This window comes from Engraulis encrasicolus, chromosome 22 (genome assembly GCF_034702125.1).
Source record: "Engraulis encrasicolus isolate BLACKSEA-1 chromosome 22, IST_EnEncr_1.0, whole genome shotgun sequence".
In the NCBI taxonomy this organism is placed as follows: Eukaryota; Metazoa; Chordata; class Actinopteri; order Clupeiformes; family Engraulidae; genus Engraulis; species Engraulis encrasicolus.
In genome coordinates this window covers 22,093,502-22,108,501 of record NC_085878.1, presented here as the reverse complement: position 1 = coordinate 22,108,501, position 15,000 = coordinate 22,093,502, and the positions used below count along the sequence as shown (strand labels likewise).

Below are 15,000 nucleotides of genomic sequence, written 5' to 3'. Positions count from 1 at the left end.
TAAAAAAATCCATACAACACTGTAGTGGCACTGGCTGCAGTTGCGTCGCCCTTACATGTGTTACTGCTGAAACGTCAGTGAGCCACATATAATGTGATAGGCTGCCAATTCAGGGCTACACTCTCTCCCTGGTCCCGGGACAACTGACCCCTTTGTGTCCCCCCCCCCCCCCCCTCCTCCTCCTCTGTTGGCCTCACTGGGGAGGCATCCTGCTGAGACGAGAAGGGAGGGAGTTCACAGAAGAAGAGAGAACATAAACTTCAGTCGAATGGGGCCTCCTCCTGGTGATACACCAATGGGTTTATGGGCACCAGTTCTGGTTTGCTTGGCCTGATTTTTTTAAGGAGGGTGTTGTACTCTCTGTTTTGTCTTCCATTCTACTTTTGATTGCACCAGCTCTCTGGCTGGTATTAATCTCTCTCTCCCTCCCTCTGCTTCACTTTCATCCTCTCTCTCTCCCTCTCTCTATTTCTTTATCACTCACTCTCTCTCTATCTGTCTACAATAATTTCTTTTTCTCTTTCCCTCACAATCTCTCTATATATATTTCACTCTGTCTGTCTCTCTCTTTCTCTGTCACTCTCCTTCATTGTCTCTGTCTTCCTTGCCTCGTCTCATCTCATCTCATTTCATCTTATCTCTTCCCTCTGCTCTCATCATTTTCCATCAGAGGCTCTAAAGTTTAATGTTCCAAAGGGCCGCCTTCACCCACCCGCCACCCCCCACCTACGCACCATCACCGGGGCCAGAGCTGTGTGCCATAAAGAGACTCGGGAGAAAAAACTGTAAAATTGAGGGAATGACGTAAATACCCTCCTTAACAAGTAAACATGGTGTGCTCCCACAAGGGTGTGCGGGGAATATCTTAGCATAAATCTTTTGTGGCGCTGCCCAGGACGCAGCCAGCCAGCCAGCCAGCCTGCAGGTGGGAAGCTAACCTATCCTCCTCCCGCAAGGATATTATGGCCACTAGCAGAGCAGAGCGTGGCTCACCGCACACGCACAGGCACACACACGTACACACGTACACACGTACACACGCACACACACACAGACACACGCACACACAAACACTCACACACGCACACACACACACACGCACACGCACACGCGCACACACACACACACACACACGCACAGACTCTCACATACACATGCACACACACACACCCACACAAACACTCTACCCCCTGCCAGACCGCTTGAGCTCTTGGAGAGAGAGACACACAGACACAGAGAGAGCATCAGTTCAGGAGGAGGGCAAGCCCGAGATTTAGATTGATTTTGGAAGGGGAGCTTCATCACGGTCAATTGCTCCACCAATAAATATGATTCATGGCTACAATGTGATCATGGGGGGATTTTTTTTATCTGGGGCGTAAGGATAATGAGTTTGAGATGATTAAACATGCACCTACAGGAATACGAGCGAGAGTGGCACGTTTATGAGTTCAGGCTCAGCATGCGGTTGGCTGGATGAGCACACTACACTACAGCGCTGCTCAGGGCTGGACTGGGGGAGACATAGGGCCCGGGCATGTCTGGCTTAAAGGGGCCCCTCATAATTAGCAGCGCTGAACTGAATCACCAGTGGGCCCTGCACCCTCGTGGGCCCCTATTTTCAGAAATGTTAAAAATGTTTTTTTAAAAATATTTTTTTACATTTCTGAAAATAGGGGCCCACGAGGGTACAGGGCCCAAAGGGAAATGCCCGGTATGCCAGATGGCCAGTCCAGCCCTGGAGCTGCTCGTTATGCTCAGAGAGCATTGCCACTCATTTGGGCTTCCTGCTTCTCGCCCTCCCACTCACCCCCATCTTCGTCCTTTGTTCTTCGTTTTGTTTGGGCAATAATCAGTATTACAACGCTATTGCAGCAGTCAGGTTATTTATCACCTCAGTGCCCTTTGGCACCGTAATGAACGCGCGTTTAAAGATCGCATCTATCTGTGGGAAGCAGAAGTGCGATAACTACACCACCATGTTGGTGAATTACACAGCGTAGTCATTCTTGATTTAATAAAACACAGGAAACTACTGCTTTTGCAAATTGCATCTACCACACATAAGGTAAGCCAAATGAGAGTACATCATACCTTCTAATACCTGTATACGATTGCTGGGTAAGCCCTGTTTTGAGCATTTGCATAAATCCACATATACATAGAAAATGATGCAGCCACGCTACATGGCAGATATCTTCACCTACTGTGTATGACACATTGAGTGTGGAACACTCAGCTTGAACCAACCATAGCCGCTTGGTAAATATATTTTGGTGCTCTCTGCTCTTTCTCTCTCTCTCTCTCTCTCTCTCTCTTCCTGCTTCCTATCACTCTCTGCTCACTGTTTCCCCTGGTTAAATGCCACGCAACACATGTGTGCACCCACACACATAGCTTAATTCAGAACCCGGGTCGTGATGAAAGATTCATGAAATCTTTCAGAGGTGTGATTAGATTCATTATTATGCCAGAATGCGTGCCAGCGTGGCTGCTGCAATCTGCTTTCAGCAGGGATCGATGCCTTGGCTGGGGGGTGGGGGGAAGAGCAGGAGCAAGAGCAGGCGACAATGAATATAATTAAAGTCTTAGACGAATCAATCCGGAGGAATTTACCACGTCTTATACCACTGGCTGTGACTTCTGCTACTCCCCTTTTTCGAAACGGCAAAAAGATAGATGCAGCATTTTGCGTGAGGATGCAACCCGATAAAACGGCACTAAAGATATTGATACCGGCCGGGCCGGGGCTTAAGGCCCCTCGGGAGGAGCTGTGTGGTTAGTAATGGCTCTCATCAGCTCGTGAAACCCCCACCCGCTGATACATCCCCCCCGGCCCCATCCCATCCCATCCTGTCCCATCCCATCCCAGCCACGTTCGTTCCCCTCTCCTCTCCTCCTGCCTTCCAGGATTGTAGCCTTGTGTCAACGAGTGGCTTTAAGACCTTCAACCCCGGCGCTGGGGCTGTCGATCCAGATTAAGAACGAGGGTAATTTCAAGGCCCAGTGATCCGCCCGCCCAGAACGCTCCTTTTCCCAACAGGCTCCCGACACACGCCGGTTCAATAGGTGGAGGCAGGAGGACAATTATGGATTAGCTTCGCTCACTAGTTCATCATTCTCAAAGTTATTAGGTATCACCTTTAACCCGCCGAGTCAATCTCGGGGCTCGGCCAACGACTTCCCTGACTTAAGCCGTGGTAAAACAGTAATTCCACTCGCTTCAGGCATTAGGCAGGCCTACCTTTAAAAAAAAAGTGTGTAAGTGTAAAAAAAAAATGTGAAAGCTGCAAAGGATAATGGATTTCTTAGAAGGAGAAAAGGGGTGAGGATGAGGTGATGGCCATAGACATTTACTTCCTTTTTTGTTGAAAGGTTGTGAAAAAACAACAACCTGTCATCGAGTAAACCCTATCTGATTAGCCCGGATAGCGGCCAGAACCCTTTGAAGCATGCGCGCAGTGGGGGGGCTCCTCGTATACGGAAACTTGTCCTTTAGCAATCCATAAGTGGTCTAATTAGGCCTGTCTTTGTAAAGCCCAGGTAATACACTAATGCTGACACTTAACTGGAGTGGCAAAGAGCAGAATGAGAATGTCACTCTGCACGCTAATTATCAAACTTGTCTGGGCTCATTTACAGGTAGACTCCTGTGAAATTATAACAGGATATTGGCGGGAATACGGCGGGAATCTACCACCGATGGCTCGATGACTTTTCTGTCTAAGTGACAGCTGAGAAAAGAAGAAGAAAGTCGCCAGCAGGTTGCTAGCTTACAGCCGCCTGTATTGTGTAAGTGTGGGTGTGTGTGCTTGTGTGCGTGCGTGTGTGCATGCGTGTGTTTGTGTGTGTGTGCATGTGGGTATGTGCGTGCGTCTGTGTGTATGTGTGTCTGAGCGTGTGTGTGTACGTGTATGTGGGTGTGTGCGTGTGAGTGTGTCTGCGCGCGCGTGTGTGTGTGTCTGAGCGTGTGTGTGCGTACGTGTGTGTGTTTGTGTGTGTGCGCGCATGTGTGCGTGTGTGTGCGTGTGCATGCGTGTGTGTGTGCATGCATCTGTGTGTCTGAGCGCGGGTGTGTGCAGGCTGGATAGGTGGTCTCTAAATTGAATTCCCAGTAATGTACACAGATGTGCTGAGAGCTGGCACAGGGAAAGGGTCTACTGAAGAGCCACTCACAGGCTGACAGCCTCATGGGGCTTTCTCTAAGCTACTGTAGTCTGGAGGCTATGTGCTAAATTTAAAAACGTGACTGCATGCAGCAGTATTGAAAGTGCTTTTAATCTGTATAAACGATTCGTCTCTCTTCCTCAGCATGCTCAATTAGCTTCAGAATTATTGGGTGTTGGCGGTGGCGATGGGATGACAACGTTACTTAGTGTTTTAACCCTTTAGGGAATTTGATAACATGGTACCAGGTTGGGAGACCAACGAGTCTTGTCTTAAGCCAATGTTTCTATGCCTTTTCTTGAACACCCCCTTGAACTTATCATAATCCTGCCAACGCCCCCTTAGTATTAAAAAATAAAATAACCTCATTTTGCAACCGAGCACACCCCCCCTGCCCCCCCCAGATGTCTCCTTCTCAACGCCCCCCGAGGGCTTCCTAACGCCCCTTTTGAAAAGCACGACCATCCTGTTGGTAATATGTATAGGGGTCATTCAAGTGGAGAGGGAGGTGAGAGGTAACAGTGGTACTGCTGAGCGGGTGACAGCTGACTGAAGGGTGCATGTCTAATCAAGTGGTTTTCAAGGTGGGGGAGGTGACCCCTGGGTCGAAGTGGTGCTAGCAAAACAAAATAAATATGGTAATTGGATAATTAATGTACACCCATTAAACAAAAATAAGCTAAACAATATTCCCGTTGCATCTCTGAACATACTACTCTTATTGTTATTACCTCTGCCAAGGAGGTTATGTTTTTGGTCTGTTTGTCAGCAGGATAACTCAAAAAGTTATTAACGGATTTGGACGAAACTTTGTGGAGTTGTTGGAAATGACCCGAGGAAGAAGTGATTATCTGGTGGTCCGATTATCTGGTAATCCGGATCACAAACCAGAACCAGGATTTAAAAAAAGATTCTACTCCGTTGCTAACTTAGAAATCTATACGGCTCTAGTGACCGCAAATTGAATTGCGGACAGGGCGAATTTTGACATTCCAGTTTCTAACTCCACAAAAAGAAGGCAGAAAGAAAATAGGGTGTAACATAGTCAAATGTTCTATCAAACAGCTTCCTTGGCGGAGGTCTGCCCTCTCTGAGTGCATTTCTATTTTTAGATTCCGTATATCAGAATGGGGCACTGACACTCACACACACACACACACACACACACACACACACACACACACACACACACACACACACACACACACACACACACACACACACACACACACACACACACACACACAGACTCTGGTCATGAAAGGGGGTGCACAGACCCAAATAGTGTGGCATGACCCATGGAATCTAGCGGTATATGGGAAGTCTTGTCATGGTAAAGTTTGGGAAGCCCTGGTCCAATCCAACAATAACTTACGCTTAGCAGCAGGGGGCGGCTCTCCTTGACGGCTCCGATGCAACCCAGGCAGCCAATCACCATGATGATGGTTCCCACGGCGATGAGCAGGTTGGCGGCCGACAGGGAGGGCAGCGAGGACGACAGGGTGGCAAAGTTGCCCTGGGTTACCGACAGCCACACCCCCACACCCAGGATGCCACAGCCCCCGAGCTACAGAAGGAAGGGGAGAAAAAAATTAGGAAACATTAGCATTGATCCATTTGATAAATGCTTTAACAACACAGTGATCTTGCCATGTCAATAAAGCTTGACTGAATTTGAATTTGAGAGAGAGCCAGAGAGAGAGAGACAGACAGACAGACAGACAGGCAAGTAGGCAGACAGACAGACAGACAGACAGGCATGCAGACAGACAGACAGATATACAGACAGACAGATATACAGACAGACAGATATACAGGCATACAGACTAAGATGAGCATGATAGAGAAGGACAGAATGAAAAAAGGGTAATGTGGGAAACTGACAGACTGAGAGGAAGACGGTGATAGACAGTGAGAGAGACAGATGGGGGGTGGAGAGAGAGAGAGAGAGAGAGAGAGAGAGAGAGAGAGAGAGAGAGAGAGAGAGAGAGAGAGAGAGAGAGAGAGAGAGAGAGAGAGAGAGAGAGAGAGAGAGAGAGAGAGCACATAGTATATATATACAGATGCAGAGAGGGGAGAAGAATGAAGATTTTTTTTGTCACAGTTTTCAATCTCTCCACAGTCAAAGTTACAGATAAACTAAATTAAACATTGCCACGCATGACACCAAAAAAAGACTCCCTTGAGAGGATACCCAGACAGACAGAGAGAAAGGGAATCGTGGTAGTCAGATATGGGATGAAGTGCATCAAAGTCCTTTTAAAGCCAGTTCGGAGCAGGAATGCTTAATGCCCTCATGTCGTGTTGTGACTGCAACAGTAATGGGATGATATAGTCATCTCAATCACACAGTGTGGCCTTTTGCAGTCCACACATTCCTGAATTATGGATGCATTCTTTGGGGGGGGGGGTGCTGTGTGTGTGTGTGTGTGTGTGTGTGTGTGTGTGTGTGTGTGTGTGTGTGTGTGTGTGTGTGTGTGTGTGTGTGTGTGTGTGTGTGTGTGTGTGTGTGTGTGTGTGTGTGTGTGTGTGTGTGTGTGTGTGTGTGTGTGTGTGTGTGTGTGTGTGCGTGTGTGCATGTGTGTGTCTGTGTGTATGTGTTTGTTTCTTGCTATTTATGTGTGTATATGAACGAGCTGGAGAGAGTGGAGTGTCTCTGTGCCTGTATCTGTGTCCACGCTCTGTTGTGTGTGGAGGAGAAATTATTAATAACAGCACAAAGCAAAGCAAATAAGCCAGAAATAAACAGGCCTTTAAAATGCATGTGAAGCCCCGGAGGAAGAGAGGGAGACTAAGCACAAAAATCCTTTGTCCTCGTGTTCGCTGACAAGTCTGGCCAGACGACTAAATTAGACTGGAGAGCAGAAGATAGGAGAAGACAAGTGTGAAAAGAGGAACGGCTGGCGTAAGAAGAAGAAGAAGAAGAAGACGACAACGAATGAATGAATCCAGAAGTGCCCCGGGTTGCACCTAAATCTGTCCTGAAAGGAACTGCCACTTCTGCCACTTTGGGTGACGTCAGTTTTCATCTTACACATACTTTTCAAAAACCTGCCCTCCATTCCACCGGCTGGACTCATGTGTCATCCTCTCCAGAGCCGTGAACTGTGTCAGTGGGCGAGATATCCACTACAGTACATCCAGGATACGTACATCCTACTGCACCCAGCCCAGGCTTCAACTACAGCAGGCTGCTGCAGGAAACTCATTTGCAAGCCGTCACTCCAGATGAGGACAAGAGGGAGCGAGGGATAGAGAGAGGAGAGAGGGAGAGAGGAAAGGAAGAAGAGAGGGAAGGAAGGAGGGAAGGAGGGTGAAAGAGAAACAGAGAGAGGGGGGGGTGGAGACGAAGGAAGAAGGGAAGGAAGGAGAGAAGCAGAGATGAGAAAGGGAGAGAGGAAAAGAAGAAAGGAGGAGAAAAGCAGGGAAGGGAGAGAAGGAGAAGAGGAATGAAGGGGGTGAGGATGAGAGGAACGGAGGAGAACAGGATGGAAATAACGAGAGAGGGATGAAAAAGGAGGAGGGATGGAGGGAGGGAGAGAGAGCGCCACTAAGAGGAAGAGCCTAAGGCTGGGCCAACCACCCTCCGGAAATAAAGCCTACTGTGCCTAAACCAGGGGAGCTCGTTATACACATGTGTGTGTGTGTGTGTGTGTGAGTGTGTGTGTGCTTCAAAACAAACCCAGAGCTTTGTGAGAGGCAGGCACAACACTTCCCATTTCCTGTCCATTCGTCAACGCTATAGTGTAGCCTCACCACTGTCACTAAACACACCATCAAACCACATCAGCTTACAGTACTGTAGATGAGAAAAAAACGACAGCTCACTGCTGAGTGAGAGAGAAATACAGAAAAAAAACCTCCACAGAAGCGTCTGTTGTAAATAGCAAACAGCTGCTGTGAGGAGATGTATGAGGTTCCGTATTAAGACATAACAAGTGAAATATGAAGCAAAAACACCCACATAGGTTTCACATTTGTAGCTAATTCGGTCCCTGAGGTGCCTAATGAGGAGACGCATGCTTTGTGGTTTCTCTATTTGCCGCTTCACAACATACAATACAGTAAACTGGGGCAGATACAGCATGGAGCAGGCGGAGCGCATAGTAAGGCACACACACACACACACACACACACACACACACACACACACACACACACACACACACACTCACACAGAGATACTTCAGTCAGACAGACACACACACATGCACGCCCACACACACGCGCTCACAACCAAATACACACACACAAATACACCCACACACATGCACCCACACATATGCACACGTGCACACACACAGACACACACACACACACACACACACAGGTGTTGAGGGATCTCCGCGTCTCATGGATGATTACCTGAAATAATGCACTAAGCCTTTGATGTAGTTCTGATGCAGTGTATAATGGATACAGCCATTAGCAAATAAAGAGAATCCATCTCACATGTCTTATACAGCAGATGTGATTGTACTGTATATACATTTCCTATATTACATGTCTGGCTAACTTGGAGATGCTATGCGTATGTGTAGTGATTGCATATGTTTCCTATACTCCATGGCTGGAAACATAGAGATAGTGTACTGTGCATCGGCAATTGCACACATTTCATACTGTATATTTCATGTTTGGTAAACTCGAAGATGATGTGTAATTGTATGTACTTCCTATATAACAGTACATATCTGGCAAATGGAATACGTATGTGATTGTATCGTACAAACTGTATGTTTCACACTGTACAGCGCAGAATAGTAGTACTGGCACCCCTTAATTTTATTTACAAAAAGTGCAATATATCCAGACATAAATGGAAATATGCACAACTTATACCACCAGGATCTTTTAATTGGATGGCCGAAGATATTTAGAATAGAACAAAAAAATTCCCACTGCATCTTGTAATTTCAAAGAAAATATTGGCACCCCTCCTTAAAGGAGATGTCCAGTTTTTTTAACATTAAGGCAATTTTCTGAGTGGTCTGCAATGTTTTAGAGTCCCCCTCACCGTTTATTTCATGTTTGCTGCAGTCTCTGTTATTTGGCTGATTTGGATTTGATCTCAACCAGCTTTAGAATGGCCGTCTATGAGCACCTGCAACTCTGTTCTTAAAATCACCTTAAACATTTGTTTTCGAAAGTCTTCAGCTCACAAAGTGGTTAGGGGTGTTCACTTGCAGTCCCTAACAAGTTTCAAGGCGAAATATAGCTTCTGTCATTTTTTATTTGCCATTTTGTGAAAGAAAGTGAAAGTGAAAGTGAAACTTAACTTACAAATTGCTACATAAAACACACATAAAACACAACAGATGCCATATTTCGCTACAAAAATTGCTAAGGAACACCAGTGAATACTGCTGAACACTTGCTGAGTTGCATATTCTTCAAAACAAATGTTAAAGGTGATTTTAAGAACAGAGTTGCAGGTGCCCATAGACGGCCATTCTAAAGCTGGTTGAGATCAAATCCAAATCAGCCAAATAACAGAGACTGCAGCAATCATGAAATAAACGGTGAGGGGGACTCTAAAACATTGCAGACCACTCAGAAAATGGCCTTAATGTTCAAAAAAGTGGACTTCTCCTTTAATGTTTGGCTGCACAGCCTTAGACAGCAATGATAGCCTCCAAATTTTTTTGTATTCGTCGACGAGCTTCCAGCCCTTCTCTGGTGGTATTTTCCCCCATGCATCCCCACTGCTTTGCAATATGTTCAACCTCTGGAACATGTACAAGATTCCTTCTCCTAATGGCAGACTGCACATGCCCCCCAAGATTTTCAACTGGATTTAAATCTGGAAAAAATGCTTGTCATTTTTTAATTTCTCAACCATTCTGCTGTGTTTTTGGATGCATGCTTTTGGATTTTGTCTTGCACAAGTGCACATGATCTTCACCTCAAAAAAGGGTTAAACATTTCCTGTAAATGATTATGCCTGTGATGCAGTCAAGGTGTCCAATACCAGATGCAGCAAAGCAGTGACATGATGTTATGCAATATCATGCTTGATTTTTGGAAGAGTGTTCTTTTCCTTAAAGACTATTGTGCAGAGTATGTAAACATGCTGTTTGTGTGCATTATCGAAAAGCTCTACTGTTGTTTCATCTGATCCTAAAACATCTTTTAAAGGATTGTGTTTTGTCCACGCTCTCTTATGCAAACACCAGTTGTTCCATTTTATGATTTCTAGCAATTGGGTCTGCCTAGGTCTCCACCCAAACAGCCCTGTTTAGTTGTAGTGTTAAACATGTGATGCTTGTTGAAACAACTACCCATCATCACTGTTCGAAGTTATCCATCAGGTGTCTAGATGTTAGACCTTGTGGTTGTTCCACTACTTGCACCATCTTGTTTTTGCAAATAATAGTATTTCCTGTGTCCTGGACAGCTGATCTGTCTTCTCCTTTGTGAAAGAGGAACATTACAGGTTGCATTTTAAAACACAAATATAATCATTCATTGGCTAATTCATGTCCTACGGACAAAAGCAATTAATCGAAGGTGATTCCCATTTGTGATTTACCACATTTAGTAAAAGTAGGTTTCCACAGTGACATCCAGTAAAAGGTGCCAATACCAGTGACTCCGGGAGCTTCACCCTTTTCCGTTTTTTCCTCTCATCTTTTAGTTTTTAATGTTGATTGTTTTTCTACTTTGTATCAACCGCACGCTATCTAAAGGGCAATTATGATTGATCTTATCATTTGTTGTGATATTTGTTTGAGATATTTCCCATATGTGCTTAAACTTCAAGGTTGCCAATACCAATATGCTCGTCTGTATATTCCATATTTGTCAAACTCATTGGAGGCAGACTGGCATACATATGGAGCTGAAACCCTTTGCTCAGTGTGTACCATGTCAACACATGTATTACACAGTTGGACACAAAGGCTGGAATAAAACAGTGCCACATAGTATTGACATAGCATACTGTACATGATGTATCCTTTCTCTCTGTCTTAACGGGCTCCCCCTTTATTCCTAGAGAGCTTGGCCCAGTTCAAATGTAGGCTAGAATATCAATACACACGGCTCTGCTGATATGGTTACGCAGTGCTTACATAATCTGGCAATGACAACTGACAAAAGTGTAATAAAACATTCATGGACCTTTATTTCAATCGCTGTCAGCTTGCATTACAGCTCTAGTGGTGAACATATTGCGGATGTCAAATCCAGACCGTACTTGTTTTAAATAGCCTCACATTTGCTTACATAAGAAGCCTAATAGTAAAACCCAACTGGCAGGTAATTGAACTGCAGATACAGAATAGCACGCCTGGTGGGGTTTTATTGAATGGTGCACTGCTATTGGTCAATGACGAAAATTAGTTTAAACTTTATGTCAATACTATGAAAACATCAAATATTTTGACTGAAATGAAGGGTGATTTCTAAGTAATTAACTTCTAAAAGTGATATAGTATAGGCCGTGGGGACATGGGCCATTTAACAGGGGACTGCTCATAATCCCGTCAATGCTATTTGATAATCAGTATCATATGGTTAATTTAAACTTCATGCCAATACTATGAAAACATCAGACATGTTGACTGAAATGAAGGGTGATTTATAAATAATTAACTTCAAAAAGTGCTACATAGCACTAGGCCATTTACCAGTGGACGGCTTATCAACCAGTCAGTATAAATGAAATGCCAACAGAGCGACTAATCTCCCCCCATATATATACACCTCCTGCTGTGTGAGATTACGCTGTTGACACTGTTTGGTGGTGCTGGTGGTGGTGGTAGTGTGTGTGTGTGTGTGTGTGTGTGTGTGTGTGTGTGTGTGTGTGTGTGTGTGTGTGTGTGTGTGTGTGTGTGTGTGTGTGTGTGTGTGTGTGTGTGTGTGTGTGTGTGTGTGTGTGTGTGTGTTCTAATGTAGTGATGATGGGGAGAAGGCGGGTGCTTGGGATCTGAGTAAATAATTTTGATACCTTGCTTAATGCAGTATCTAATAGCTTCATGAATAACCTTCGGGGGCTTTTCAAAATTATAGTGCTTATGTGAGATCCTGTCAACAAGAACAGCCTCTGCCAGAGTGACATCAAGTGTGTTAAGAGGTCAGAGATGCCTTTGAAAGGTGTTTACACTATTATGATAATTATGACATTAACTTGCACAAGGCTGCCTCTTGAATTAGTTGTGGTTCAAGGGAAGTGTCACCATTTGCGTGTGTAATGAAAAACACTCATCAAACGTTCAGTATTTATTTGTGAGATTTATGTAGATTTGATGATATTTTTAAATAATTAATGAAGTAATTAGTTAATAATTAATTATAATAAGGAACAGCTCCTTTCATCATCTTCATCGGTTATCAGTTCATGAAATGTTCAAAGACTTTATTTATATGTCAAGATTGTTATTGGCTCTTTAAAAACTAAATGGGTTAATTAATTATTTGTTCAGGAAAAGCAATCATCTGCAGCCGTTGTGAATTTATGGTGTGTGAAAAAAACAGTCAGCTAGACAAAATTGAAGGGCTGACAAATGTATCACTGCACCCTGTGATTCAAATCAAACTGCATCTCTATTTTCATAAACGGAAGAAAATACAAAATCTGCTCCACTCGGCTACCAGAAGCTGAAAAGACTTTAATCTTCTCTGCTGTTTTCAAGGCCAGCAGTCAGTCAGTCTGTTTCATCAATTTCAGAGCAAAAAAGGATGGAAAAAGACAATGCTTGTGCAATGTACTGCACACGCTGCAATGAGAGAGATGCTTTCCATCTCATTGTAAATGATATACAGTAACACTAAAAGGGATTCTATTCGGTATTCTAAAGCAGGATTCAGGGATGCGTTAATCGGCAATATTGTTGCTTACTCAGTTAAAAACTTACTTGGTTGCAATGTAATTTCCCATTGTAAGTTAACCTAGTAAGTTGCTCACTGGTTAACAACGATGCTTTCAAGAGACGGGGTCCAGGCCAGTATTTCATTAAGTTGACACTGATTGTCGGTGGTGGTTCTACGCATTTGAGGCCCCTAGCTGAAATAAAGATGGGCTCTACATTTTTGTTTTCCCCTGGTGGCGTGATCCTGGCTGCGCACAACTCAACCTCTGATTGTTGGAAACCGCTGCCGGTCAAAAAATTAGCTCACGTGGTTGGCTGCCAGTGTCTTGCCCCTCCTCACAACACCGTGTTTATAAACAAAAAAAACAATGTATAGACATGAGGCCCTTTTTTCTAGCTTTTACCATGGGGCGGTTGACTATTGGGGGCCCCTACAGCGAGCAGTTTTTGATGGGGCCCTAGGCAGCTGCCTAGTCGGCCTACTGGTAAAGCCGGGGCTGCTGCTCTTTTTCTCCAGCAAGCATGATGCAACTGCTTCCAGCTGCCTGAGGAAGCCTGTGGCTGTGGAGTTTCTGTGAAGCCTCAGCACAACAGTGGCTGACAGTGTCAATGACACACCTTTAGCCCCTGCACGCTCAGTTGGCACAACTCTGTGTGCCACGCAATGTTTTCCAGCCAAGCAGTGTCACTATTTGAGTCTTATTGCAACAAAACACCCACATGCCCTAACCAGAGAGAATATGTCAAAACGGCAGTTTCACTCATGTAAAGAAGAGAAGTGTTATGACAGCAGTGGGGAGAAGTGAGTGGGGTATTGCATTCGGTACATGTGTGGGAGCGCTTACACTGAACCAAAACGAAAGTCAACAGTTGGTTACTGAAAAACACTGAACGCGGCAGCATTAGCAGAGGTGGCGAACTGAAGCCTTAGAGAGTGAATCACCAGAGCCATCCCATGAATGGTATTTCTTTCTGCCTGTGTGCTTAGCACAGATGAGTAGGCACTAATTGGCACTTATCTACCAGTCCCATGAATTGTGTGCTCATTAAGTCCTGGCGGTTCAAAGAAAAGGATTGGCTCTAATGCGCGGCGGCTCTGAGGCCAACTGTGGCAGAAAAGCTCGTACATGAAGCATGATTTGGCAAAGATTCTAGTTCTCAGAGTTAGAGAAAGGACTAAAAATGTGCGTCAGTCAGTCGGGTCTGCATGCTTCTGCATGGAACACCAACCAATTACCAAAGACACAGCATTTCTTTTTTTATTAGTGGTGGCCAATTGTCTCGCACAGCCTAAACCACTGACCTCTAATAATAGACGACATTGGCCTAAACATAGGCAGGTTTGCCTGACGTACTTCAATGCAAAATTCTGTGTAGCATCACAGAGGTTCAATACAAATACTAGGTCTACACGAGGTCTTATGCACGTATGTACATAGGACACCGCCCGATACCACAGATACTACTACAGATACTACAACTGTATGGGGGTGGTTCAGGGGTCAAAAACAGGGGGTGGCAAAGTGGCCCACAGGGAACTATGAGATTGATGGGGTTGGGTGGGTCTGACGTTATTGTCTTTCAGGGAACCCTCAATTTCTAGCTGTGCACCAAGTGATTACTTCTCCTTATGAGTCACGGAGCAGTATTGAAAGGAAAAAAAAATAGGCCTACTCTTGCAACTCATCAGCAACACTGTTCCGTAACTCATTACAACCTTATAAAGTACCGTACATCACCCAAAGCACGGCAATCCTCCAGAGAACCCCAGTGTATTGGGTAGCATTAACATTATTAACCTCCCCGCAACCGTATAATGAACACCGTCCTCACACACGCAGCACTATGCAAACTACAACTTTGCTTCAAACAGGGACTCGTACACGCACACACAATTAAGGTGTCGTCCATGCTTTCACAACTCAACCACACCGGACACTACCGGCCCACTTAATAAGCTTCATTCCAAACACACCAGGAGCACTTAGCGGCGTGACAGCGGAGAGACAAATTAAGTGCA

At 45.0% G+C, this 15,000-nt stretch overlaps 1 protein-coding gene across 1 annotated transcript in view; it reads right to left on the bottom strand.

Annotated features, from left to right (window-relative positions):
- tspan4a (tetraspanin 4a) overlaps positions 1–15,000 on the bottom strand; it is a 74,896-nt gene that overhangs the window by 37,026 nt on the left and 22,870 nt on the right. Inside the window, exon 2 of the mRNA XM_063189048.1 lies at positions 5,543–5,734. Coding sequence (XP_063045118.1) covers positions 5,543–5,734 — 192 coding nt within the window. The remainder of the gene's footprint in view (positions 1–5,542; positions 5,735–15,000) is intronic.